Source organism: Scyliorhinus torazame, chromosome 17 (genome assembly GCF_047496885.1).
Source record: "Scyliorhinus torazame isolate Kashiwa2021f chromosome 17, sScyTor2.1, whole genome shotgun sequence".
NCBI lineage: Eukaryota > Metazoa > Chordata > Chondrichthyes > Carcharhiniformes > Scyliorhinidae > Scyliorhinus > Scyliorhinus torazame.
In genome coordinates this window covers 58,431,657-58,456,424 of record NC_092723.1, presented here as the reverse complement: position 1 = coordinate 58,456,424, position 24,768 = coordinate 58,431,657, and the positions used below count along the sequence as shown (strand labels likewise).

Genomic DNA, 24,768 nt, shown 5'->3' with positions numbered 1-24,768 from the left:
GAACACCTTTTTCGTTGACATCATAGAAAAGTATGAGGAATCAAATGAATCAATCCTCAGCAAAACTAATTCAGTCAATACTAATAATGAATGGAACACAGTCGTTCAAGTTAACAACTGCCCAATTTTGTTTAAACTTGACACTGGCGCTTCAGCAAATCTGCTTCCAAGACTGGATCTCAGCAAGATTTAAGATGAACCTGAGATACTTCCAGCAGCCTGCAGACTGAAGGACTATCTATAACAGCAACTTGATCTCTTCAATAGGGTCGTATCATTTAAAAGTCTCCAATAAACAAATTAACAGAATCTTAAGATTTGAGATTGTCAACAATGGCATATCTTCACTTCTAGGTGCACAAGCATGTAAAGAATTACAGCTAGTACAGCGTATTTATACAGCGACTGAATATACACCAGTGCATCCAGTGCATCTTGAATCAATACCCTGGTGTTTTCAGTGGGATGAGTACACCACCATTCCAATATAAAATTCTACTAAGGAAAGATGCCAAACCAGTGGTACGTCCGCCTAGGATAATTCCTGCTCCTTTGTGAGAGAGGTTAAAGCAAGAACTAGAACGACTTCAAAACCAAGGGATAATCTCACAAGTCACTAAACTGACTGACTGGGTCAGTTCATTGGTTTGCGTAAAAAAAGTCTGGTGATCTTCGCATTGATCCCAAGGATCTCAATAAGAACATAAGAAGACAGCAGCAGCCCAGGATCGGGGGGGGGGGGGGAAGAAGAACCAGAAGGACTCTCAGGGTTGTTAATATATACTGTATAGTATGTATAGGTCGTTGCTACAGATAATTATATATTGGACTGTTAAATTATATTTTTGGAGAGTGTTACTTGTGACAAGGCAGTTGCCAATTAGGGCTAGTTTTCATTTTTGTTATTTATTATTTATTCATTTTTTGTTTATAAAATAGGTCATTGTTATTTGTGTTGTTATAATATTGTGTAAAGGATGCACAATGTACTGTGTTGGTTGACCAAAAATTTTCAATAAAATATTTAATAAAAAAAAAAGAACATAAGAAGGGAACACTATCCTATACCAAAACACAAGATCACCAGTGAGATGGCGAATGCACGCATCTTTACAAAGTTAGACACGTCACAGGGATTTTGGCAAATGCAACTCGACGACTCAAGCAGACAACTCTGCGCATTTATCACGCCCTTTGGAAGATTTTGTTTCAATCATATGTAGTTCGGTATCATATCTGCATCTGAGATATTCCACAGGATCATGGAACAAATGATGGAAGGAATTGAACGTGTGAGGGTATACGTTGATGACATCATTATTTGGTCTACAACCAGAGAAGAACATATTGTGTGACTAAAGCAAGTGTTTAAGCGCATCAACAAATATGGCCTCAAACTCAATCAATCGAAATGCACTTTTGGACATTGATCACTCAAATTTTTAGGAGATACCATTTCTCAGCATGGTGTACAATGATAGTTAAACATAGGTAATACTTCTTCTGATTTACTTCATCATCAGTTATAGTTGTGGAGAATGACCAAACTCATTACTATTTATATTCATTAAATGTTATTTGCTTTAAATTAAAGACTGATAGTTTCATTGAACTCCAACCATCAGACCATTCTGGGGAGTAAGCAAAGAGTAACAACGCATACAACAATTATGATCAGCATGTTAATGATAAAATCATTGACTTCTTTGTTATGAACAACAAGCCCTTCCATCGGTGAGGCAGTGAAACATGGTTCTGAGATTCAGATCAATTCTTCACCCACAATCTGGCAATTCTTGGCATTCTCATAACAATCCAATGTGATTGGCTGGTTTGTAGACCTATTACAATGGCGAGTAGAGTTAATTTGGGGATATCGCCATCTGGTTGGCGGATTGTGAAGATATTGCTCTACACTGATTGGTCAATCTGGGGAATGCTCTGCAGTGATTGGTTCAGATTGAGGATGCCCACCAATGATTGGTTGGATCTGGGGATTGCTATGCGGTGATTGGTCTAGATTGGAGCATGTCCTCCAGTGATTGGTCGGGTCCATGGGAGTTTACTCTGCAGTGATTGGCCGGCCGGAGCCGCGAGCCTGGCCCTCCGCTCGGGGATAAAGGGGGGGGGGGGGGTTCGGGTAAAGGGGTTGCGTGTCGCCGGGGGAGAGAAGCCGGGGGGCCCCGATGGCGGAGGCGTGGTCAGAAAGTGTTCCGCGTCGGAAGCGTATCCTCTGTAGGTGAGGAAGTTCTTAGACTTTCCTTCCAACCAGAAAAAGAAATTAAAACAAAACTTACAAAGACCTGTCGGCGCTGAAGTGACCGTTAAAACGCGCGCCAGGCTGGGCGCAGGGAAGCGTGCACGGGGGGAGGGGAGGAGAACGCGTGCACGACGGGGGGAGGGGAGGAGAACGCGTGCACGACGGGGGGAGGGGAGGAGAACGCGTGCACGACGGGGAAGGAGGGAGGGGAGAGGAGGGGGATCGCGTGCACGAGGGGGAGGGTGGTTCTAGTGCACGAGGGGAAGGGTGGTTCTAGTGCACGAGGGGGGGGTTCGCGTGCACGAGGGGAGGGTTTTCGCGTGCACGAGGGGAGGGTTTTCGCGTGCACGAGGGTGTTCGCGTGCACGAGGGGGAGGTGGCGGCGGGGAGGGGGTGCTGCGCTGCCGCGGTTGTCTATCGTGTCGGTGCTGTGAATTCCACATGAGGTCCACAAACAACATTTGATCGTCTGGCGCCAAATGACGCAGCAAGAAGTTGTTTCTCACTTTTGAAGATTTTGCCCGGCTCTGTTTTGTGTTTCTCCATGTGGGGGCGGGATGAGTTTACCACACAGGACTACAGCTTTACACGATCTTTAGTCGGAGGGCAGACTCTGTTTAAAAAAAATATATTTTTTGGCGCCTGGTGATTTGCACTGCCGAGGCAAAGAAGCGCACTTGCTGGGGATTTATTTCGCTTTGTACTAAAGTAGTTTGCTAACTCGCGCAGTGCTAACCACTTTTCGGGCATAAAACTTCAGAGGATCAGGTCGAAAGAAAGCCATGGTCCCTGAAATTATCTTACCGAAGGTAATCTGTGCAGATGCAGTAAAAATTGCACGTGTAGAAGTAACTAATTTAACCAGCCTCTTGTTTCTGATTAAAGAATGGAAAAGTGATTTAATTTTTCTGTTTTTTGTAAATGTCGTGCAGTAGCTATAATTGCTGTTGTGGTTGAGCACTCTAGAATAGGTTTTCATGCACCCTCGTTATCAGAAATTATTTTCAAGACTTTTGTATTGCTTGGAAAATTGTGGATGAAGTTGATGTACACCGCACCTTTTGTGGACAAAGCGGCTACAATGGTTCTTTGAAGCGTTAAATGGTTAGTCTAGGAGGGTGATATTTGCAATTGTAAATATTGTTTCCAAATAGCTGACATTTGAATGTACTTGGCAATGCCCAATCCAACCTGGAAGGAGTTATGAAAATTTTTGTTCCTCATTAATTCATTAATGCAGTTGCCCTAGGAAAAAGTAATTGAAAGAGTGGATGTCTCCTGCCCACACACTAGATGAAGCCACAACCCAAGATTGCTGTTTGATACAATGCTATTTGATACAATCCACTCGTTGGGAATGTACAGTTTGTGTACCTGTGAAATTTGTCTACCACACAAAACTATTAATGTGGTATTAGCATGTCCTTTGGCTTAATCAGTATCCTGTTAGTGGAAAATGCCAGTCCTGTTGCTGCTGCATAGCAGTGTGAACCTGTTGCTCAGAATTTGAGATACCTTGCCTTTGCAAGGTAATTTAAGGTAGACTAAAAGTCTGTGGTGTAAACTGTCCCATTTACTTCTTGGATGGAAGGGATTTGGGGTTAAGAATAGCTAATCTGTATTTCTGCCTGGATGTAAGGTTAAGAGATTTTGGTATGCCATGGGGAAGAGAGCCGATGAAGCCATTTGAGATCCATATTAGAGTTTCCCCTGCAACTCAATGGGTATCACAGACAGCAGTTCTGTCTGGTCAACAGAGGAGGCTGTTTTGGCTTTGTGAGTGATCATCGCTCAATACTGGAGTGAGGTGGTCTCCAGTTGAAGCGACGCATCTTCAACCATCTAAAAGTTGCAGGAGATTTATTCTAGTGTGGCCAGGGGCTTTAGACATTGGAACAGGTGTTATTACTAGTTGACTTTTTCCTTTTTTAAACAAAAACCCTCAAATCTACGGAAGCGTCAGGAGATAGATGGTCACTCAAAAGTTGCAATTCTGTTAAACCGGAATATGTGAGCCTGCAGGAAGCAACTTTAAATGGTTTACTATAAGGACTGGAATTCTAGCAAGAGCAATGGGTGGGTATAAAAGGGGAACATTACTTTCTGTAGTTTTGCCATGAGTAGTGTTTTTAGTTATTTTTTTTACAGTAAAAGTTTTAAAATGTGTTGTGCGGTGTCATGGCGATTGTAACAAAGATTTCAGACTTTTGGGAGCTTCGATACCAATGTTTTTATAGCTGCCACATTAACTCAGCCTATTTCTATAACTAGCGCTGATTTTGGATATAACCTTAAGGCATATGTATTTAACTCATGAAATTTAGCATAATGGGGATACTTGGCTTTGATAACCTTGGTGCACATAGGAGCACATTCTGTTATCTGATCTCTAAAGTATCATCTTCAACAAAATCCATAGCAAGTAAAGGCCATTCGGCCTGTCCAACCCTCCATCTAGAACCCATATACATCCACTGTAGCTCTCCCTCTTCCTACTGTTTGTGTACTATCTTGCTGGGATCTTGGGTTTGTAGCTGATAACTTGAAGGAATCTCAATATTGATTTGTTTGTTTTCCAGGAACTTTGTCTGTGGAGTTTGCAAATGGGGACATAGCTGCTATTACTCACATGATCTTTCTATGCTGAAGTCGTCCCAGATCTGCAAACACTATTTAAATGGATTTTGCTTCTATGGAAGTGGTTGCAGGTTTGTATTTGGGCAGTTGTAGGAATTTGTAATATTACAAATGGTTTGTGCATGTTAGAATTTGAATTTCTATAATGCTTATTGTATAATTGAAATACTTCAATATTGGAGGGTCAGCACCTCTTGATTTAGTCACTTGATTTTTTGTAAAAACATAAAAAAATTGGGGCAGGAGTAGACAATTCGGCAAATTCACCTAACTGAATGTCTTTTGGGACTTGTGGGAGGAAATCGGAGCACCCGGAGGAAACCACGCAGATACGTTAATATGTGCAGACTCTCCACAGACAGTGACCCAAGCCAGGAATCTAACCTGGGTGCCTGGCGCTGTGAAGCAACAGTGCTAACCGCTGTGCTACGTGCTGCCCATACAGGTCCAGTTGACCCAATCTCTCCTTGTACAGCAATACTGCCATCCCAGCAATCTTAGCTGATGCCCTTCTATGGCAAGTATATCCTTTAAATAAGGAGACTAAAATGGCACGTGATACTCCAGGTGTGGTTTTACCCAAGGCTCTGTTTAGTTACAGCAAGACATCCTTGTTCCTGTACTCTGTCCTCTTGCAATGAAGGCCAACATACCATTTACCTTCCTAACTGCCTGCATACTTGCTTTCAGTGGCTGGTCCCTTGCTATGTCAACATTTCCCAATCTAACACTATTTAAATAATACTCTGCCATTCTGTTTCCCTGTTATACTGCATCTGTCATTATTTGCCCACTCAACTTGTCTAAAGCATCTTGACATCCTCGGGCACTCTCATTTCCACCAAGTTTTGTGTTGTCAGCAAACTTGGAAATATTACTTTGGCTCCCTTGTTTAAATCCTTGTATATTGTGAATAGCTGGGGTCCAAGCATGACCCTGCAGGACTCCACTAATCACTACCTGCTACTTCAGAAAATACCTGTTCATTCCTACTTCTGTCTGCTAACAAGTCTTTATTCGTGCCAATATATTGCCCCCAACCCCCATCTGTTTTAATTTTGTACACTAACTTACGTGGGACTTTTATCAAAAAGTTTCTGAAAATCAAAATTCACCACATCCACTGGTTCACCCTCTCTTTTACTAGTTATACCTCAAAAAGAAAACTCTAGTAGGTTTGTGAAACATGATTTCCCTTTCATAAATCAGTGTTGACTTTGTCTAATCTAAGTGATATTTTCTAAGTGTTCGGTACCCACATCCTTTTTAATGGACTCTAGCATTTTCCCTACTACTTGCGTTAGGCTATAAATTCCCTTTTTTAAATTTGCCACCCTCCAGTCTGCTGAGATTGTTCCAGAATCTACAGAATTTTGGAATTTACAACCATCACTTCCTTGGCTACCTAATTAGTATCTTGATGTAGATTATCAGGTCCTGGGGTTTATCAGCTTTCAGTCGCAGTTCATTTCTCCAGCACTTTATTTTTAAGTAATACTAATTTCCTTCAATTCCTCCTTCCCTTGACACTAGATCCTTGGTTCCCTAACATTTCTGGGAAGTTATTTGTGCCTTCCTCTATGAAGATAGAGCTAAAGTGGTTGCTTAATTGCTCTGCTATAAATTCTCCTGATTTTAAAACTTCAAGGGACCTACATTTGTCTTTTTACATACTTCGAAAAGCAAACTAAAAGCTTCTGTGTTACTTGCAAGTTTTATTCTCAATTTTTCCCATCTCTTGGTCCTCCTTTGCTGAATTCTAAACAGCTTCCAATGTTCATTCAGTCTTGCGACTTTTTAGAGCAATTTTATATGACGACTCTTTGGATCCAAAATTATCCTTAATTTCTTTCATTAGCCATGTTTTTAAAAAAAAAAAAAAAAAAAAAATTTAAGAGTACCCAATTAATTTTTTCGAATTAAGGGACAATTTAGCGTGGCCAATCCACCTACCCTGCACATCTTTTGGGTTGTGGGGGTGAAACCCACGCAGACACTGGGAGAATGTGCAAACTCCACACGGGCAGTGACCCAGGGCCGGGATTCGAACCCGGGTCCTCGGCGCCGTAGGCAGCAATGCTAACCACTGTGCTACCATGCTGCCCTCATTAGCCATGGTTGAGCTGATTTTCTTTTGAGTTTTTGTGCCAGAAAAGATTTATAAATGTCGCATTTGCTCCTTTAAAATTAGCCATTGCCTAACCATCATGCCTCTTAAAGAAGTTCCCCAATATAAATTCAGCAACTCTCTACACTGTTGTGGTTTACTTCTGTAGGACCCTAGTTTCAGATCGGGCTTCACTTTCTATCCTTTTTAGTTCGACAACTTTAGACTGTACTTTCTCCTTCATTTTGACCCTTTGTTTTAAACCAATATTTTTTTTTTTTGTCCCAAAGCCACTCCCTCCCTCCCCTATCACCATAGGGACGGCCACTTGTCACTTTATCTTTGCTTTCAGAGTGCTAACCTCTGTCTGCTATTGACACGTTATGCTATCTTCCCTTTTATGCCACTATCAGCACCACCTTTCGTCCTCAACACTGCCACGAACACTTCCTTTGTCTTGTGCCGTAAACATCTTTTTCCAATCTCTCAGCTCTCGGTTATCCCAGAGTTTTTACTGCCCCACCCTGACTCACACTGTGTATATATAAAGTCCATTACATTTGTCCCTCCCCATGGTCTACAGCACAGAAAAGGCCCTTCAGCCTACAGCATCTCCACTGATCAAAACTAGCCACCTAACTATTCTACTCCCATTTTCCAACACTTGGCCCATAGCCTACATTTAAATATTTCTTAAATGTTACGAGGGTCTCTGCTTCCTCCACCCTTTTCAGGCAGTGAGTTTTAGACTCCCACCACCCTTTTGGGTGAAAAAAAAACTTTCCCTTGCATCCCCTCTAAACCTCCTGACCCTTACAAACGTATGCCCCCCGGTCATTGATCCCTTCACAAGGGGAAAAGTTATTCTGTCTACTCTTGTCTGCCCTGCATAATTTTGTACAACTCAATCATGTCCCATCTCAGAATTCCCCCCCCCCCGCTTCCTGCCATGGGCTCTTATCTTTTCTAACAGTCTGCCACGTTGGACCTGATCGGAAAAGCCTTGCTGAAGTCCCAAGTAGACTACATCAAATACTTCTCTCATCTGTGCACCTGGTCACCTCTTTGAAAAATTCAAATAAGTTGGTCAGACATGACTTCCTCTTAACAAAAACCTGCTGACTGTTCTTGATTAATCCCTGCCTATCGATGCAGATTAATTTTTTTTCTCAGAATTGCTTCTGATAGTTTCTCCACCATTGATTAGACTGGACTGTAGTTTCCTGGTTTATCCCTTCCCCTCTTCTTGAATGGTAATCATACAAGCTTGAAATATTAACTTTGTTTTTCTTTGGAGATGTTGCCAGACCTGCTGAGATTATATTTCAGATTTCTAGCATCTGCAGTGTTTTGATTTTATCTAAGTGCTATTTATAGACCGTTTTATAGATAAATGTGACGGGCATTGTGCCAACAAGGGGGAAGGGAGAGAAATTATTACAAGGGGACAATCCAAAATGGACTGAAACTTTTAGCTTGTGTTTACCCACGTTGCAGAAACATTTGACAGTTTTTTTGAAAGTAAATGACAAAGAACCAGTCGACCCAACAGCTACTCCAGAGCGCCCCCCCCCCCCCTTCCCATACCAGAATTCCTATTCAACATTAGGATATCCCTCTCTTGTCTTTGAAGAGAATATCGTAGTGTTTATAAATCCAACTTCAGTAATCTTTCTTGGTGCTATAAAGATAGATGTCCTGGGAATGAAGTTGAAATTTGACCAACTCTGGTTTGTCTCCATTACTGTGGCCACATATAACTGTCCAGGATGTCCCTCTTGCTTTGGAGTAGCTGTTCATGGGAAGAGGTAGTACATTTTCCAGAGTCTGGATTTGATTGGGTGTTTAGGACAGCATCGCAGCATGAATTTGAGGAAAGCCTAAAACTTGGGAATTCCATTTGCCATCATGGATATGATTTCCCATTTATAATTGATATCCCATGTATTGGAATAGGCTGCTGGGGTTTAGTATGGTTAGACTGATTCTTTGTCATTTACATAAAGATCTTGGACTTCATACCTAAAATGTTGCTTTTTTGTATGAGGTGGTATTAAAATATGTTAATGAAAAATCTCGTACTAGATACCAACATATCCGACCCACTACAGGATGGTTTGATGGAAACAGACGTGGTTCTGAACCTGCCCTTCAGCTGAGGGCTGGAGGATCATCCCAGAGTTACCATGATGTGGAATATAGTGACCCTAGAGACTGCGCTCGAAATAGGCGTAGCTCTGCTCCTGCTGTTCATCAAGTTCCGGGAAGATTTACCCAGCATTCCCATGCTGCAAGATGTACTGTTCGTTCAACGGCTGCAGAGAACACTTGGGGACGGCATGGTTCTGAAACTGCAAGTTTCACTCAGTTGGGTAGGAATACTGAGCGTTTTGGCATGCGGCTGGAGGAGCATGTCGAAGAGGATAAGGAGAATGAAACACCCGAAAGCTCAGATAGATGGGCCCTTGCTGCAGAATTTAAACCTCAACAATTTCAAGAGCATGGTAGGTAACATTGGCCTTGCACAAAAAGGAGGGTTATGAATTTCTTGTACGTTATGGTACAGTTTGAATGATGTGATTAAGTATAGGACATAAGCATGGTAGCATTGTGGATAGCACAATTGCTTCACAGCTCCAGGGTCCCAGGTTCGATTCCTGCTTGGGTCACTGTCTGTGCGGAGTCTGCACATTCTCCCCGTGTGTGCGTGGGTTTCCTCCGGGTGCTCCGGTTTCCTCCCAGTCCAAAGATGTGCAGGGTAGGTGGATTGGCCATGCTAAATTGCTCTTAGTGTCCAAAATTGCCCTTCGTGTTGGGTGGGGTTACTGGGTAATGGGGATAGGGTGGATGTGTTGACCTTGGGTAGGGTGCTCTTTCCAAGAGCCGGTGTAGACTCAATGGGTCGAATGGCCTCCTTCTGCACTGTAAATTCTATGATCTATGAAGTTTAGTTTTTAACCTTTTGCAAGAGAACATTACGTTTGCCGGGGAGCGGTGTCTGTCTGCACCACTGCACGGAGTGTTGTGCTGGATGGGGCCTCAGTTTAACATCTCACCAAAAGACTGCACCTCCTGCAGCACCAAGAGAGCACTGTACTAACACCAGCTTTACACTGAAACCAGAAAATTGCATGAGACCATGGTGACTGATAGCTCTTGCAGGTATCTTCACAATATATACAGACCATTTTTAAAATACTCCGTAATATGGAGAGCTCTTCCCCAGCATCAGCAGTAAACTGGTGCTCTCCCGTATAGAAGTGTTCAATCCTGGACACTGCAATTTCTCTGCCTACTGGGTGGAGGCCATTCCACATTTGTTCCTTTGACAAAATGCATGTTGTGCCTTTCATTGATTGGCAAATGTGGGAGTGATCTGGAGTCCCAGATACAGCAGCCATGCAACAGGCTGTATGTAGTGAGCTATACAATAGCTGAATGTGTTAAAGGCTGTCCATAGAAGTTATTTGGAAATCTCAGGAAGTGGCTTTTATTGGTATCTATTTTGTAGAAGCTTTTTTGTATATCGGTACTTGACTTCCCAGTAAATATTTGGTATAAACAGCTGATTTCCCTTTTATCGTTTCCCTCTTCTATTTTAGAAAATTGAGGTTTACTATTCAAGGTGTCTAAAGTGAATTTTTTTTTAAAGTTTTTTATTGGGCTTTTCGAACATAGTATATTTACAGTTGTACACCAAGAAGAGAAAAAAAAATACAAACAAGATAAAAACAACACTATATATAATTAGTGAAATCATAGAACATTACAGCGCAGTACAGGCCCTTTGGCCCTCTATGTTGCGCCGACCTGTGAAACCACTCTAAAGCCCATCTACACTATTCCCTTATCATCCATATGTCTATCCAATGACTATTTGAATGCCCTTAGTGTTGGCGAGTCCACCACTGTTGCAGGCAGGGCATTCCACACGCTTACTACTCTCGTGAGTAAAGAACCTACCTCTGACATCTGTCTTAGCTTTAAGTTGAGGGGAGATAAATATATGTTCCCTCGAGCTAGACATCACCATCCGAGGAAGAAGGCTCTCACTGTCCACCCTATCCAATTCTCTGATCATCTTGTATGCTTCAATTAGTCACCTCTTAACCTTCTCTCTTAGAGAACAGCCTCAAGTCCCTCAGCCTTTCCTCATAAGATCTTCCCTCCATACCAGGCAACATTCTGGTAAATCTCCTCTGCACCCTTTCCAATGCTTCCACATCCTTCCTATAATGCGGCGACCAGAATTGCATGCAATACTCCAAATGCGGCCGCACCAGAGTTTTGTACAGCTGCAACATGACCTCATGGCTCCAAAACTCAATCCCTCTACCAATAAAAGCTAACACACCTTACGCCGCCTTAACAACCCTCTCAACCTGGGTGATAATCGCGTAGATAAAAACAAGGTGTGGGGAGGTAAAAACTGGGGAAGCGTATATACATCAAGGTACTGGAGAGACAGTTACATGAAGTGAATCATTTTTAACTCTGTCTAAATTTGCTATTATAATTTGCAATACATGGCACCGTGAGATGTAATTCTAGTGTACCGGATGATATTGCATCAACACTACATTTACCCACATTTTTGCTAACACTCACTAGATATATTTAAAATTCAAACACCAATATTTATTCAAAATCTAAAAGAAATGAGACTGGGGGTTGGGGGGATTTGAGTATTGATGTGTAGGAATCAACAGTTAAGATCACCATAGGTGCAAACAGTATTTAAGTATAAAACAGTACTTGCTGTTCAGCTAATCTTGGTTGTATTTGTTTTCCAGGATTACAAGTACCAAGGTTTGCATTGACTATTGGTAAAATTACAATATCAAATCTAAACCTACAACTGTAGCTTTTAGTGGGCACAGTTGCAGGTTAAGGTTTTAACTCCGTTCTATCAAAATGGGGGTGAATTTCCATGAAGGTTATTTGCCATCTGAAATTAAAGATTGCCATGGTCAGAAGATAACCACAAAGGCTGCTGGATTGTTCAAAAACCCAACTAGTTCACTGATGCCTGCTACAGAAGAGAATCTACTGCCACCTAGTTAGGTCTGCATCTGACTTCAGTTCTGCCTTGGTTGGTTGTGAATGCTCTCTGGCCACATGGGGATGGGAAATAAATAGTGCGTAGCCCCAAAACACAATTTGGAGTTTAGTTTCTGTAGGCTTTTCGTAGTGCCTAAACCAAAACTAAGATGCCTTTACCTGGGGTAGGAGGTCTTTGGTTGCTTGCAATACTAGTATTTACCAGGCTGCCTATTAATTAGGCTGACCTGCAACCTTGGAGCTTCACCAGGTATAAGTTCCCAATTAAAGTTAGAATGAAACTAATGTTAGACTTTATCTCCTTTGTTGCGCCTTTCAAATATTAACCCTTTGTACCAGAATTCCAGTAGCGTCTATCTTCTCGAGTAACTAATTTCTAGAAAATGTGCATGTTGATCAATTTTGTTTTTATAGATGGTACTAAATTAAGGATCGTTGGGAGTCTGAAGTAATGACCAGAAAGATTTGCAATCATATCGATCTGTGGCAATAGTGATTAGCAGGAATTTTTCGTGTTGGATAAAACACTTATCTTGTGTGTCTAGCTCTTGCTCAACAGTGATTTAGAATTGCAGCACAGGACTGAATCTTACACCCATAAGGGTCCATGACTGAAAACTGGATGACCATGGTTATACATGCACTAATTTTAATTGAAATTCTTTTGAGTCAGGGCCTCGTGCATTCCTCTAGTTAAGGATAATACTGGTAAATTTACTGTTAATTGGGCAAAATTAGGCTGGGTAGCCAAGGGTGGAGAAAATCGAACCTGTGGATGTGGGCCTAAAAACAACACTTGCACCATATTGGAGGAAGAGCCTCTGGAAAACGATCACTTCCAAAAGAGCAGTGTACAAAAGGTTCAACATTAACAAAACTACCTGTATTCTGTTATTTGTCAGAATTACTGTTACAGAATTTAATTTCAATTTTTGAAACAGATCTCATGCATTCCTTGATTTTGTTTCCAAGAATTTGTCAGGAACTATGAACTTCATCCATTTGTCTTGAGTTTGCATGTGCATTATTTAATCTCAAGGTGACAAATGTTTTTGGTGTACTACTGTTGCACATACTCTAAAATTAATCGGGGTGTTTGTCTGGAATTGTTCGCATATTTCAGGTTGTGCATCAACATCTCAGGCAGCAGGTCCTCGCCATTGTATGCCTGGTTGTGTCAACAGCAAACCTCAAACTGAGAAACCAAAGAATCTGCCTTCAAGTCAATCTGTTGATCAGGTATAGATGAATCCACTTGCTTGTCACTGCAGTGTAATGTCTGACTCCTTCCCCACCACCATCCAAGTAAAATCTGTTTTTAAGGGAAAGTTTGGAGCATTATAAAGTACAAATCTAGTTCGATTCCTTGATTTAATATAAAGACAGTGCATCGATGGAGATCGAAGATTTTTTTTTTCTCCAGGTATCATCCTCAATTATTGAAAGGTCGTCGAACCATGACCTGTGCTGTGATTTTGTTACTGGGCAGGGTAAAGAGGCATGCCCTAGCTCCTCGATTGGAATGGGTATCAAATCCTTCAATGTCCCTGGTATTCTGAATTTCATATTGGCCATCTAGCCAACTGAGTTAACCAGTCCCCCATAGGGACATTCCCTTTTTTATTTAAAAAAGAAACTTGATTCTCTGCTTTCTTTCCTAACTAACCTACCTCATTGCAGCACATCTTGCAATAATTTATTTCTGTCAGAAAAGAGAGGGAAACTTATTCCTGAGTTTTTGGACAATTCCCTTTTTTTTTTTTTTTTTTTTTTTTTTTTTTTTTTTTGTGCTCTGTGGGGTGGTTTCTCTGCCAAGTACAAGTAAACGCTCTGATGATGATTGGGTAGATGCTATTGATTCATTGCTGAGCAACTTTGACACCCTAGAGCTGTGATGCAAAGGAGTTCTAATCCGATATGAGAAAGCACCGATGTACTAAATTTTCCTTTTTTTTTTATTTTACATTTTTGGGGAAGCTGTCTAAAGACTCTGCCTTCGAAATAAGTAAAGATATAGTTTGTGGAATTTGCATGGAGAAGGTCTATGAGAAAACGCCAGCTAGAGACCGTTGCTTTGCAATTCTTCCTGACTGCAACCATGCTTTCTGTGTGACCTGCATCAAGAAATGGCGAGAAAGCAAGGGGTTTACCAATAATGTAATCAAGTAAGTACATGTCGAATGAAACCATTCCAGTATTTGAGCCATTAGTAATCTCACTATTCCAATGGTCTTGTATGGCTGACTGTTGACTGTTGTAATGCCTCAAGAATGTAAAATTAAAAAAAAAAAAAAATCTGGATTACCCAATTATTTTTTTTACCCAATAAGGGGCAATTTAGTGTGGCCAATCCACCTACTCTGCACATCTTTGGTTTGAGGGGGTGAGACCTGCACAGATATGAGGAGAATGTGTAAAATCGACACGTACTGTGATCTGGAGCTGGGATCAAACTCGGGTCCTCAGCGCCATGATGCAGTGCTAAACGCTGCCACAGTGTCGCCCCAAGAATGTATAATCTTGAGGCTTTCCCAGTCGCTCATCAAATTTGTCTACTGAGTAGCTGAGCTGACACAATCACCGGTCTGCTTCCTTGGTCTCAATTTTAGGTGCCATGCTAGCTTTGAATTAGCTTGGGAACAGGAGGAGGACATTTAGCTCCTTGACACTTCCGCCATTCAATGAGATCATGGCTTTTTTTTTGTCATCTAATCGGATGCCTATCTTTTGCTGTATCCCTTGTACCTATTGGTTAATTGGTCACTGGTCTGAATTTTAATTAACAATTGATCTAGTGTCAATTTCTGTTCATGGAAGAGCATTCCAAACTTTTACCGTCCATTTGTTGTGCAATCCATTTGGAACTCTCTGCCTCAGTAGGCGGTAGACTAGATTACTGAATATTTTTAAGGTGGCAGTAAGATGGATTTTGTTGGGCAATCAGAGTTTGAGAACCTGGAATTCAAAACACAAACCGATCAGCCTTGATTATATGAAATGGCAGAGCAGACTCTAGGGGGCAAATGGCTACTTCTCCTATTTCATATGTTCATTATGTCTTGATTTTAGTCCCTTTAATCTGGCTCCAATTTTTAGACCATCTGTAGTCCTAGACTCCCCAGCCAGCTGAAATAGTTGGTGTACCTGTCTGTTCCCATTTGATTTCCTAAATTTCAAATCTCATCACCTCTAAATTACAGGGAATCCAACTTGGGGGGTTTGTGTAATCATCTTGTAATTTAACCCATAAAACTTCACTGTCCTTTTAAGGCACTCAAAGCTCCCTGTGCCATGGAACCGTTTCTATGTCTAATTTATACCTACCCCCTTTATGTTTGATCCACCTAGATGTAAAGACCCATATTCTCTAAGCACTTATCTATGATATTTTAATGATCTGTGTATTTGGACTTTCATGGTTTTCTGGCGTTTCACCATTTTAGAATCAGGTTGTCCAAAATGTTCGTATACGGGGCCACACTTCAATCTCTTTCCCCCCCCCCCCCCCCCCCAATACTCCTGGAGCTGATGAGCAAATTTCAGAAAGAATAATATTAAACATGTTTTATAAAAAAAAAGCATATGAGTAAATTGATAAACCGCAAAGATAACTGACAAACCCTTTTTTTTTTTTTGCTTCGGAGGCTCACTCCCAGTCTTGCGTTTTTTGCTCGCGTGTTGCATGGGTCTGTGTGTTAGACACTTTTACTGCTGAGGAGGAATTCACGACGGTGGTAATGGTGCCAAGACATGCTGCCTCCCTCTGTTCTGTGGCAAATTTGGCTGCCATTGAGGAATTGAACTAAAGAAAAAGCATTAGACTGGGATGACCAGTTAGGATAGTGTAGAAGTATACCCTAATATAGGAAAGCAGAGAAATAGGATGGGGCATTATAGACATTAATTCGGGTTGCAGGGAGTGAACAAAGAGATGGGCAAAGCATGGTGAGAGGGGGATGGGTAGCTATTAGGACCGGTTCTTTGCACAAAGGATGCTGGGAGAAAGGCCCAAGGAAGGAATGTGTAATTGGCCTATCAGGATCAGTGGAGGTTAGATTATATGACCAGGTCAAGGAATGTGGGAAAAGGGCTTATAAGAATCTTGTATTCGTGTATGTGGAACTTGATACTGCATGAATATATATGAGAACACATGTTTTGCCTCCCTTTGTCTCACTCGCTCTGGCTGTTTCAAGAGACATGTCTCCTGCCTTTTTATCCGAGTGAACATTCTCTGGTTGTTATCAGCACGGGGTTATTGTAATCCCATACCAGGTATGCTCTTGACCCCACCTAGTATACCATACTGTCCTTGGACCCTATAGATCTCTCCCTGATAGGTGTGTTCCTGTAGTAATTTCAGTTCCCGACCTGAGCCACCAGTAGTAACTATTGGGTCATCCCTGTCCATCTGGAGGTTCTGAGGCCCAAATTCTAGACTGGGTGCTGTCACCTGCCCTTTGAGAATTATTGGGCACCAACATGGCAAGAAATTTCCATGCCAATCCAATTCTGGATCCGTTGTTACAAAATTTAACTACCCTGTTCTTGTGTGAGGATTTGTATCCAGATGAAAAATACCACGTGTTTAACACATTCTTTATCTTAGATGGCATTATATTTTTCAAAAGTAACTTGCTAAAATGTCTGATTGATTGATCAATGTGTTTATATCAGATTTCCTGTTCTTGAGCAGAAGATAACAATTTGGGGTGGCACAGTGGTGAACACTGCGGCCTCACAGCTCCAGGGACCCGAGTTCAATTCCGGCCTCTGATGACTGGGATTTGTACTTTCTCCCTGTGTCTGGGTTTCCTCCGGGTGCTCCAGTTTCCTCCCACAATCCAAAGATGTGCAAGTTTGGTGGATTGGCCATGCTAAATTGCCCTTGGTGTCCAAAAAAGGTTAGGTGGGGTTACTGGTTTATGGGAATATGGTGGAGGTGTGGGCTTAAGTAGAGTGCTCTTTCTAAGGGTCAGTGCAGACTTGTTAGGCTGAATGGCCTCAAGTACTGTTTTTTTTAATAAATATTTTATTGAGACTTTTTGGTCAACCAACACAGTACATTGTGCATCCTTTGCACAATATTATAACAACACAAATAACAATGACCTATTTTATAAACAAAAAAATGAATAAATAACAAATGAAAACTAACCCTAATTGGCAACTGCCTTATCACAAGTAACACTCTCCAAAAATATAATTTAACAGTCCAATATATAATTATCTGTCGCAACGACCTATACATATTATACAGTATATATTAACAACCCTGAGTCCTTCTGGTTCCTCCTCTTTTCCCCCCCCCCCCCCCCCCCCAATCCTGGGCTGCTACTGCTGCCTTCTTTTTTCCCTTCCATCTATCTTTCTGTGAGGTATTCGACGAACGGTTGCCACCGCCTGGTGAACCCTTGAGCCGACCCCCTTAGAACGAACTTAATCCGCTCTAGCTTTATAAACCCTGCCATGTCATTTATCCAGGTCTCCACCCCCGGGGGCTTGGCTTCTTTCCACATTAACAATATCCTGCGCCGGGCTACTAGGGACGCAAAGGCCAAAACATCGGCCTCTCTCACCTCCTGCACTCCCGGCTCTTGTGCAACCCCAAATATAGCCAACCCCCAGCTTGGTTCAACCCGGACCCCCACTACTTTTGAAAGCACCTTTGTCACCCCCATCCAAAACCCCTGTAGTGCCGGGCATGACCAAAACATATGGGTATGATTCGTTGGGCTTCTCGAGCACCTCGCACACCTATCCTCCACCCCAAAAAATTTACTGAGCCGTGCTCCAGTCATATGCGCCCTGTGTAATACCTTAAACTGAATCAGGCTTAGCCTGGCACACGAGGACGACGAGTTTACCCTGCTTAGGGCATCTGCCCACAGCCCCTCCTCGATCTCCTCCCCCAGCTCTTCCCATTTCCCTTTTAGTTCATCTACCATAGTCTCCCCTTCGTCCCTCATTTCCCTATATATATCTGACACCTTACCATCCCCCACCCATGTCTTTGAGATCACTCTGTCCTGCACCTCTTGTGTCGGGAGCTGCGGGAATTCCCTCACCTGTTGCCTCGCAAAAGCCCTCAGTTGCATATACCTGAATTCATTCCCTTGGGGCAACCCATATTTCTCGGTCAGCGCTCCCAGACTCGCGAACTTCCCATCCACAAACTGATCTTTCAGTTGCGTTATTCCTGCTCTTTGCCACATTCCATATCCCCCATCCATTCCCCCCGGGGCAAACCTATGGTTGTTTTTTATCGGGGACCCCCCCAAGGCTCCAGTCTTTCCCCTATGCCGTCTCCACTGTCCCCAAATCTTCAGTGTAGCCACCACCACCGGGCTTGTGGTGTAGTTCCTCGGTGAGAACGGCAATGGGGCTGTCACCATAGCCTGTAGGCTAGTCCCCCTACAGGACGCCCTCTCTAATCTCTTCCACGCCGCTCCCTCCTCCTCTCCCATCCACTTACCATTGAAATATTAGCGGCCCAATAATACTCACTTAGGCTCGGAAGTGCCAGCCCCCCCCCCCCCCCCCCTATCCCTGCTACGCTGTAAGAATCCCTTCCTCACTCTCGGTCTTCCCGGCCCCCACACAACCCATGATGCTCTTCAATCCTTTTTAAAAAAGCCTTCGTGATCACCACCGGGAGGCACTGAAACACAAAGAGGAATCTCGGGAGGACCACCATCTTAACCGCCTGCACCCTCCCTGCCAGTGACAGGGATACCATATCCCATCTCTTGAAATCCTCCTCCATTTGTTCCACCAACCGCGTTAAATTTAACCTATGCAATGTGCCCCAATTCTTGGCTATCTGGATCCCCAGGTAACGAAAGTCCCTTGTTACCTTCTTCAACGGTAGGTCCTCTATTTCTCTACTCTGCTCCCCTGGATGCACCACAAACAACTCACTTTTCCCCATGTTCAATTTATACCCTGAAAAATCCCCAAACTCCAAGTATCCGCATTATTTCTGGCATCCCCTCCGCCGGGTCTGCCACGTATAGTAGCAAATCGTCCGCATACAAAGATACCCGGTGTTCTTCTCCTCCTCTAAGTACTCCCCTCCACTTCTTGGAACCCCTCAACGCTATCGCCAGGGGCTCAATCGCCAGTGCAAACAATAATGGGGACAGAGGGCATCCCTGCCTTGTCCCTCTATGGAGCCGAAAATATGCAGATCCCCGTCCATTCGTGACCACGCTCGCCATCGGGGCCCTATACAACAGCTGCACCCATCTAACATACCCCTCTCCAAAACCAAATCTCCTCAACACCTCCCACAAATAATCCCACTCCACTCTATCAAATGCTTTCTCGGCATCCATCGCCACTACTATCTCCGTTTCCCCCTCTGGTGGGGCCATCATCATTACCCCTAACAGCCTCCGTATATTTGTGTTCAGCTGTCTCCCCTTCACAAACCCAGTTTGGTCCTCGTGGACCACCCCCGGGACACATTCCTCTATTCTCATTGCCATTACCTTGGCCAGGATCTTGGCATCTACATTTAGGAGGGAAATAGGTCTATAGGACCTGCATTGTAGCGGGTCCTTTTCCTTCTTTAAGAGAAGCGATATCGTTGCTTCAGACATAGTCGGGGGCAGTTGTCCCCTTTCCTTTGCCTCATTAAATGTCCTCGTCAATACCGGGGCGAGCAAGTCCACATATTTTCTATAGAATTCGACTGGGAATCCATCCGGTCCCGGGGCCTTTCTCGCCTGCATGCTCCTAATTCCTTTCACCACTTCTTCTACCTCGATCTGTGCTCCCAGTCCCACCCTTTCCTGCTCTTCCACCTCTGGAAATTCCAGCCGATCCAAGAAGCCCATCATTCTCTCCCTCCCATCCGGGGGTTGAGCTTCATATAATTTTTTATAAAATGTCTTGGAACACTCCATTCACTCTCTCCGCTCCCTGCTCCATCTCTCCTTCCTCATCCCTCACTCCCCCTATTTCCCTCATTGCTCCCCTTTTCCTCAATTGGTGTGCCAGCAACCTGCCTCAACCTTCCTCAACGGTAGGTCCTCTATTTCTCTACTCTGCTCCCCTGGATGCACCACAAACAACTCACTTTTCCCCATGTTCAATTTATACCCTGAAAACTCCCCAAGTATCCGCATTATTTCTGGCATCCCCTCGCCTTCTCCCCATATTCGTACTGTACACCCTGTGCCTTCCTCCATTGTGCCTCTGCAGTGCCCGTAGTCAGCAAGTCAAATTCTACATGTAGCCTTTGCCTTTCCCTGTACAGTCCCTCCTCCGGTGCTTCCGCATATTGTCTGTCCACCCTCAAAAGTTCTTGCAGCAACCGCTCCCGTTCCTTACACTCCTGCTTCCCTTTATGTGCCCTTATTGATATCAGCTCCCCTCTAACCACAGCCTTCAACGCCTCCCAGACCACTCCCACCTGGACCTCCCCATTATCATTGAGTTCCAAGTACTTTTCAATGCACCCCCTCACCCTTAGACACACCCCCTCATCTGCCATTAGTCCCATGTCCATTCTCCAGGGTGGGCGCCCTCCTGTTTCCTCCCCTATCTCCAAGTCTACCCAGTGTGGAGCGTGATCTGAAATGGCTATAGCCGTATACTCCGTTCCCCTCACCTTCGGGATCAACGCCCTTCCCAGCACAAAAAAGTCTATTCGCGAGTAGACTTTATGGACATAGGAGAAAAACGAGAACTCCTTACTCCTAGGTCTGCTAAATCTCCACGGGTCTACACCTCCCATCTGCTCCATAAAGTCTTTAAGCACCTTGGCTGCTGCCGGCCTCCTTCCAGTTCTGGACTTCGACCTATCCAGCCCTGGTTCCAACACTGTATTAAAATCTCCCCCCATTATCAGCTTTCCCATCTAGGTCTGGAATGCGTCCTAGCATCCGCCTCATAAAATTGGCATCATCCCAGTTCGGGGCATATACGTTTACCAAAACCACTGTCTCCCCCTGTAGTTTGCCACTCACCATCACGTATCTGCCCCCGTTATCCGCCACTATAGTCTTTGCCTCGAACATTACCCGCTTCCCCACTAATATAGCCACCCCCCTGTTTTTCGCATCTAGCATCCGAATGGAACACCTGCCCCACCCATCCTTTGCGTAGCCTAACCTGGTCTATCAGTTTCAGGTGCGTTTCCTGTAACATAACCACATCTGCCTTAAGTTCCTTAAGGTGAGCCTCAAGTACTGTTGATGGCCTCATGTACTGTTGATTCTATGAGAACTGGCCTGAATGGGTTCACTCTTATTTTCTTAGATGGTTAAAGCCTCTAAACTATGGCTATGCTGCAACATTGAAAATCTACAGATAAATTCTCAGTCTCTTGAAGCTGCTAGAAATCTTGTTAGATTTGTGATTACCTACAAATAAAGCATAAGTATATTGAGTAATCATTTTTGACCGTTATCTCCACTCTAATCTTTTAACTTAAACATTGGTTTCTTTCATTTTACTTTCCTTTTAATTCAACTCTTAATCCTCGTTGTGAGTGTTTTAACTTGTTAGCTAACACGCACGCACACAGCCCCACTACTCTATCTTTTGCTTTCCATTCTCCATTCAAATGACATTTATCTAAACAGTAAAAAAAAAAAAATGAGCACATGCTGTCTTCTGGCAAATTCTCAAACTTTCATACTGCGAAGTGAAATTTCAAGCAACAATGAGGGGAAATAAAGGGATCATTGGAGGTTTCCATCTACAGGGACAATGAAAATGGCTGAAGGTGCAGAAGAAACCTGGCTGAGTGCCATTTGCTCCAAAGGGGACCCCTCTCTTTTTCTCTTGCTCTGTTGTTTTTTTTTAAGCTTTTAACCTCTGCCTGTCCTAACTGATGGGCACACAATATTACTATTGCCTTCTCATCTCTACCCTTTGACTGTCGTCTTACCTTCTCACTCGCAGGAGGATCCAGTGGGTTTCTTTTCACTTTGACGTGTCCATGTCCTGTATTTACCTCGGGCCTGTGCCATCGTAGTTCGGACCGACGTTCCTGAAGGGATGGCTTGGCCTGTTCTCTCGGGAGATTCTGACTATTATAGTGCAGTTCATGCTGCACAGCTGTTGTCTGTTTATTCACTGCTTTATTATGGTTCTTTTTACTGTGTACTGTATTGCCAGACAACAGGACTTGCACCCTACCTACTGGGTGATATGAATAACTTATTCACCCATTTGTGTCTGGTTGCCCTGCTCCTTGGCCACCCAGCCAACTATGTCAGTTGGAGTATCAAAGTAAAGGTGCACAAGGCAAAATGTTTTTTTACCAGTATGCATACAGGAGAGAGAATTTCTGCTATGCAGGGAGATGACTCTGTTTTCATTTGTTTAAAGCATAAATTTATTTGTTCAGCCATCTGCCTGTATCCAGCCTCCTTTATTCTGATTATCAGTTTCCAAGGCTATCTTCCTGTGGCTACTGATTAGTTCCCTTCTATGTTTTACTCGTTTCCCCATGTCATGTCTCTTATTTCTCAATAACAAATCTCAATTAATAGCTATTTACAGCATTATCAGTGCCCAGCCTTTTATATTATAAATTCCCATGGTTCCCCATATTGTCAAGTGTCCCATAATTGCCCACTTCAGACCACTGGTCACACTTGCAAATTATTTACTGTCTCTTTCCTGCCAATTTCCTGACTAGGAAATTCCTAGGTTACAATATAGGGCAAGTACAGCAATGTTACAATGACTTGATCACCCTTTTCAGGAGTGGTCTCAAAAACACTTTTGAAGAATACTGTTGAATGCCTGAAAGTATTTTTAGTAGCCTTGTCGTCAAGTGGAAGTAAATGTTTGGTATCTGAAAGCTATATGCTGGTCTTTGCATCTAAATATCAGAAAAAGCAAATAAAATTGTGCTGCTATGGTATAGCTGCGAAGATGCTGTGGAAGGGGGCATCTGGTTAAATATTTTCATCTTTGCACTGAGGAAAATAAAGTATCCTTTATGTTTACAGGGCATGTCCTGAATGTAGAGTAGTGGCCACTTACTTCATACCATGCAAGTACTGGGTAGTCGATGAACAGAAACGGAAACTTGTTGAAAAATTCAGAGCTGAAAAGAGGTAGGTTTGCTCTGGAACCAGTCTCAAAACAAAATGGTATTTTAAACTTTTCTAATTCTGAATATGCTACATAACTGCACAAATTTATTTTTTTAAATATCCAACACTTTAACATTTTTGCATTTTTAATTCCCCATTGTATTTCAGAATTTTAATTCAGCTTAAGCCAATTAGATTTTCATGCAGAATTTATTTCTAAAAGGGTATGGCAGATATGTGGACTTGGTTTGTGTGCATTTCATTTCACTTGTGGTTTGTGATCAAAATGGGTATAAATGTGTAAAGGAATTCTAAAGCAGTGATAGTAAATGCTGAAAATACTCTAGCAGGCCAGGCAGCATCTGTGGGGTGCATTAACATTTTTGTCAGAACTAGTTACGGATGATGATTAGATTTGAGTAAGTGAAAGGGGGGAGGTTGGAAGAAAAACATGTGGCAAGGTTTGTGATGAGTGGCAGGTAAATGACCAAGGCTGGTGGTGCAGAGAAACTACTAGGTGTGAAAGACAGAACAATGAATAGCTGCTGTCCAAAAGCAAAAAGTAAAATCAAAGCAAAGAAAGAGGAAGCAAAATGGGGGCAAGAGTAATCGTCTGAAATTGTTGAAAGCTGGATCACCTGATGTGATGTGGTTCTTGGTTTGAGTTTCATTGGATCAGAGCAGGAACAAGCTGGAGCATTAAAATAACACCCAACCTGAATTCAGTGTCATGCTTACAGACTGAACATGGGTGTTCTGTAAAGCTTTCACTTTGGAAGTGTTTGATCCCTTGCACTGTAAGGAGGAGATTGGAAGGCGGGTGTTGCATCTCTGCTTGCATGGAAAGGTGTTGCATGAAGAACTGGGGGAGCCTGAGGAACGAGCCATGGTGTTGCAGAGTCTACAGGTGCTGGAAGGAGAGTGGAGAATATGTTCAGGAACTGGCAGGGGTGATCCATTGAATTTGGGTTGGGGGTGGAAGGTGAACACAAAGGGAGCCTTTGATTCTGGGAGTGACAGGGGTGAGCAAAGTATGGGAAACTGGATGGATACCCTTCTGCTTTTAAATATTTTTTATTTTCCTTTTCTCATTTTCTCCCAAATTTACACCCAACAATAATCAGTAATGAATATAATGTCAGTCCCCCCATATCAATAACAGATCCCATCCTCTCACCAAACCCCAGACATTGGCCTGCATGTTAACATAAACAAATGACAAAAAGAAATCCGAAATCGCCCATAGTTACCCAACCCCCCCTACTGTTCGATGTGATCCAATTCTCGTGCATAAGGAATAACGCCCATGAATTGTAGAACCCCCTCCATCCTTCCCCCTCAGTTCAAATTTAACCATTTCAAACGTTAAGAATTCCAGCAGGTCCCCCTGCTGCGCCAGAGCACAGGTTGGAGAGGTTGATCTCCACCCTAACAGGATCCGCCTTTGGGCAATCAACGAGGTGAAGGCTACATCATCTGGCTCCGTGCCCATTTCCCACCCCGGATGGTCTAGACACCCTGAATGTGGCCTTCCGAGGGCCCGGGTTCAGTTTCACGTGCACCACTTTAGAGATTACCTAAAAACCTCCTTCCAGTAATCCTCCAGCTTTGGACAGGACCAAAACATATGAACGTGGTTTGTG

At 43.1% G+C, this 24,768-nt stretch overlaps 1 protein-coding gene across 11 annotated transcripts in view; it reads left to right on the top strand.

The window, feature by feature from the left end:
* The first annotated feature begins 2,135 nt into the window (after positions 1-2,135).
* Positions 2,136-24,768, top strand: part of mkrn4 (makorin, ring finger protein, 4) — a 31,763-nt gene continuing 9,130 nt past the window's right edge. For 3 of the 11 annotated variants that reach the window (XM_072480484.1, XM_072480474.1, XM_072480485.1), the window contains exons 1-6: positions 2,136-2,239; positions 4,840-4,968; positions 9,090-9,508; positions 13,189-13,304; positions 14,043-14,230; positions 23,039-23,146. In XM_072480484.1, coding sequence (XP_072336585.1) covers positions 2,187-2,239; positions 4,840-4,968; positions 9,090-9,508; positions 13,189-13,304; positions 14,043-14,230; positions 23,039-23,146 — 1,013 coding nt within the window. In that variant the 5' untranslated portion in view covers positions 2,136-2,186. Of the gene's footprint in view, positions 2,240-2,659; positions 3,070-3,144; positions 3,365-4,063; positions 4,337-4,839; positions 4,969-9,089; positions 9,509-13,188; positions 13,305-14,042; positions 14,231-23,038; positions 23,147-24,768 lie in introns of those variants that run through there. The other 8 variants (XM_072480479.1, XM_072480483.1, XM_072480480.1 and 5 more) reach the window with 8 other exon arrangements.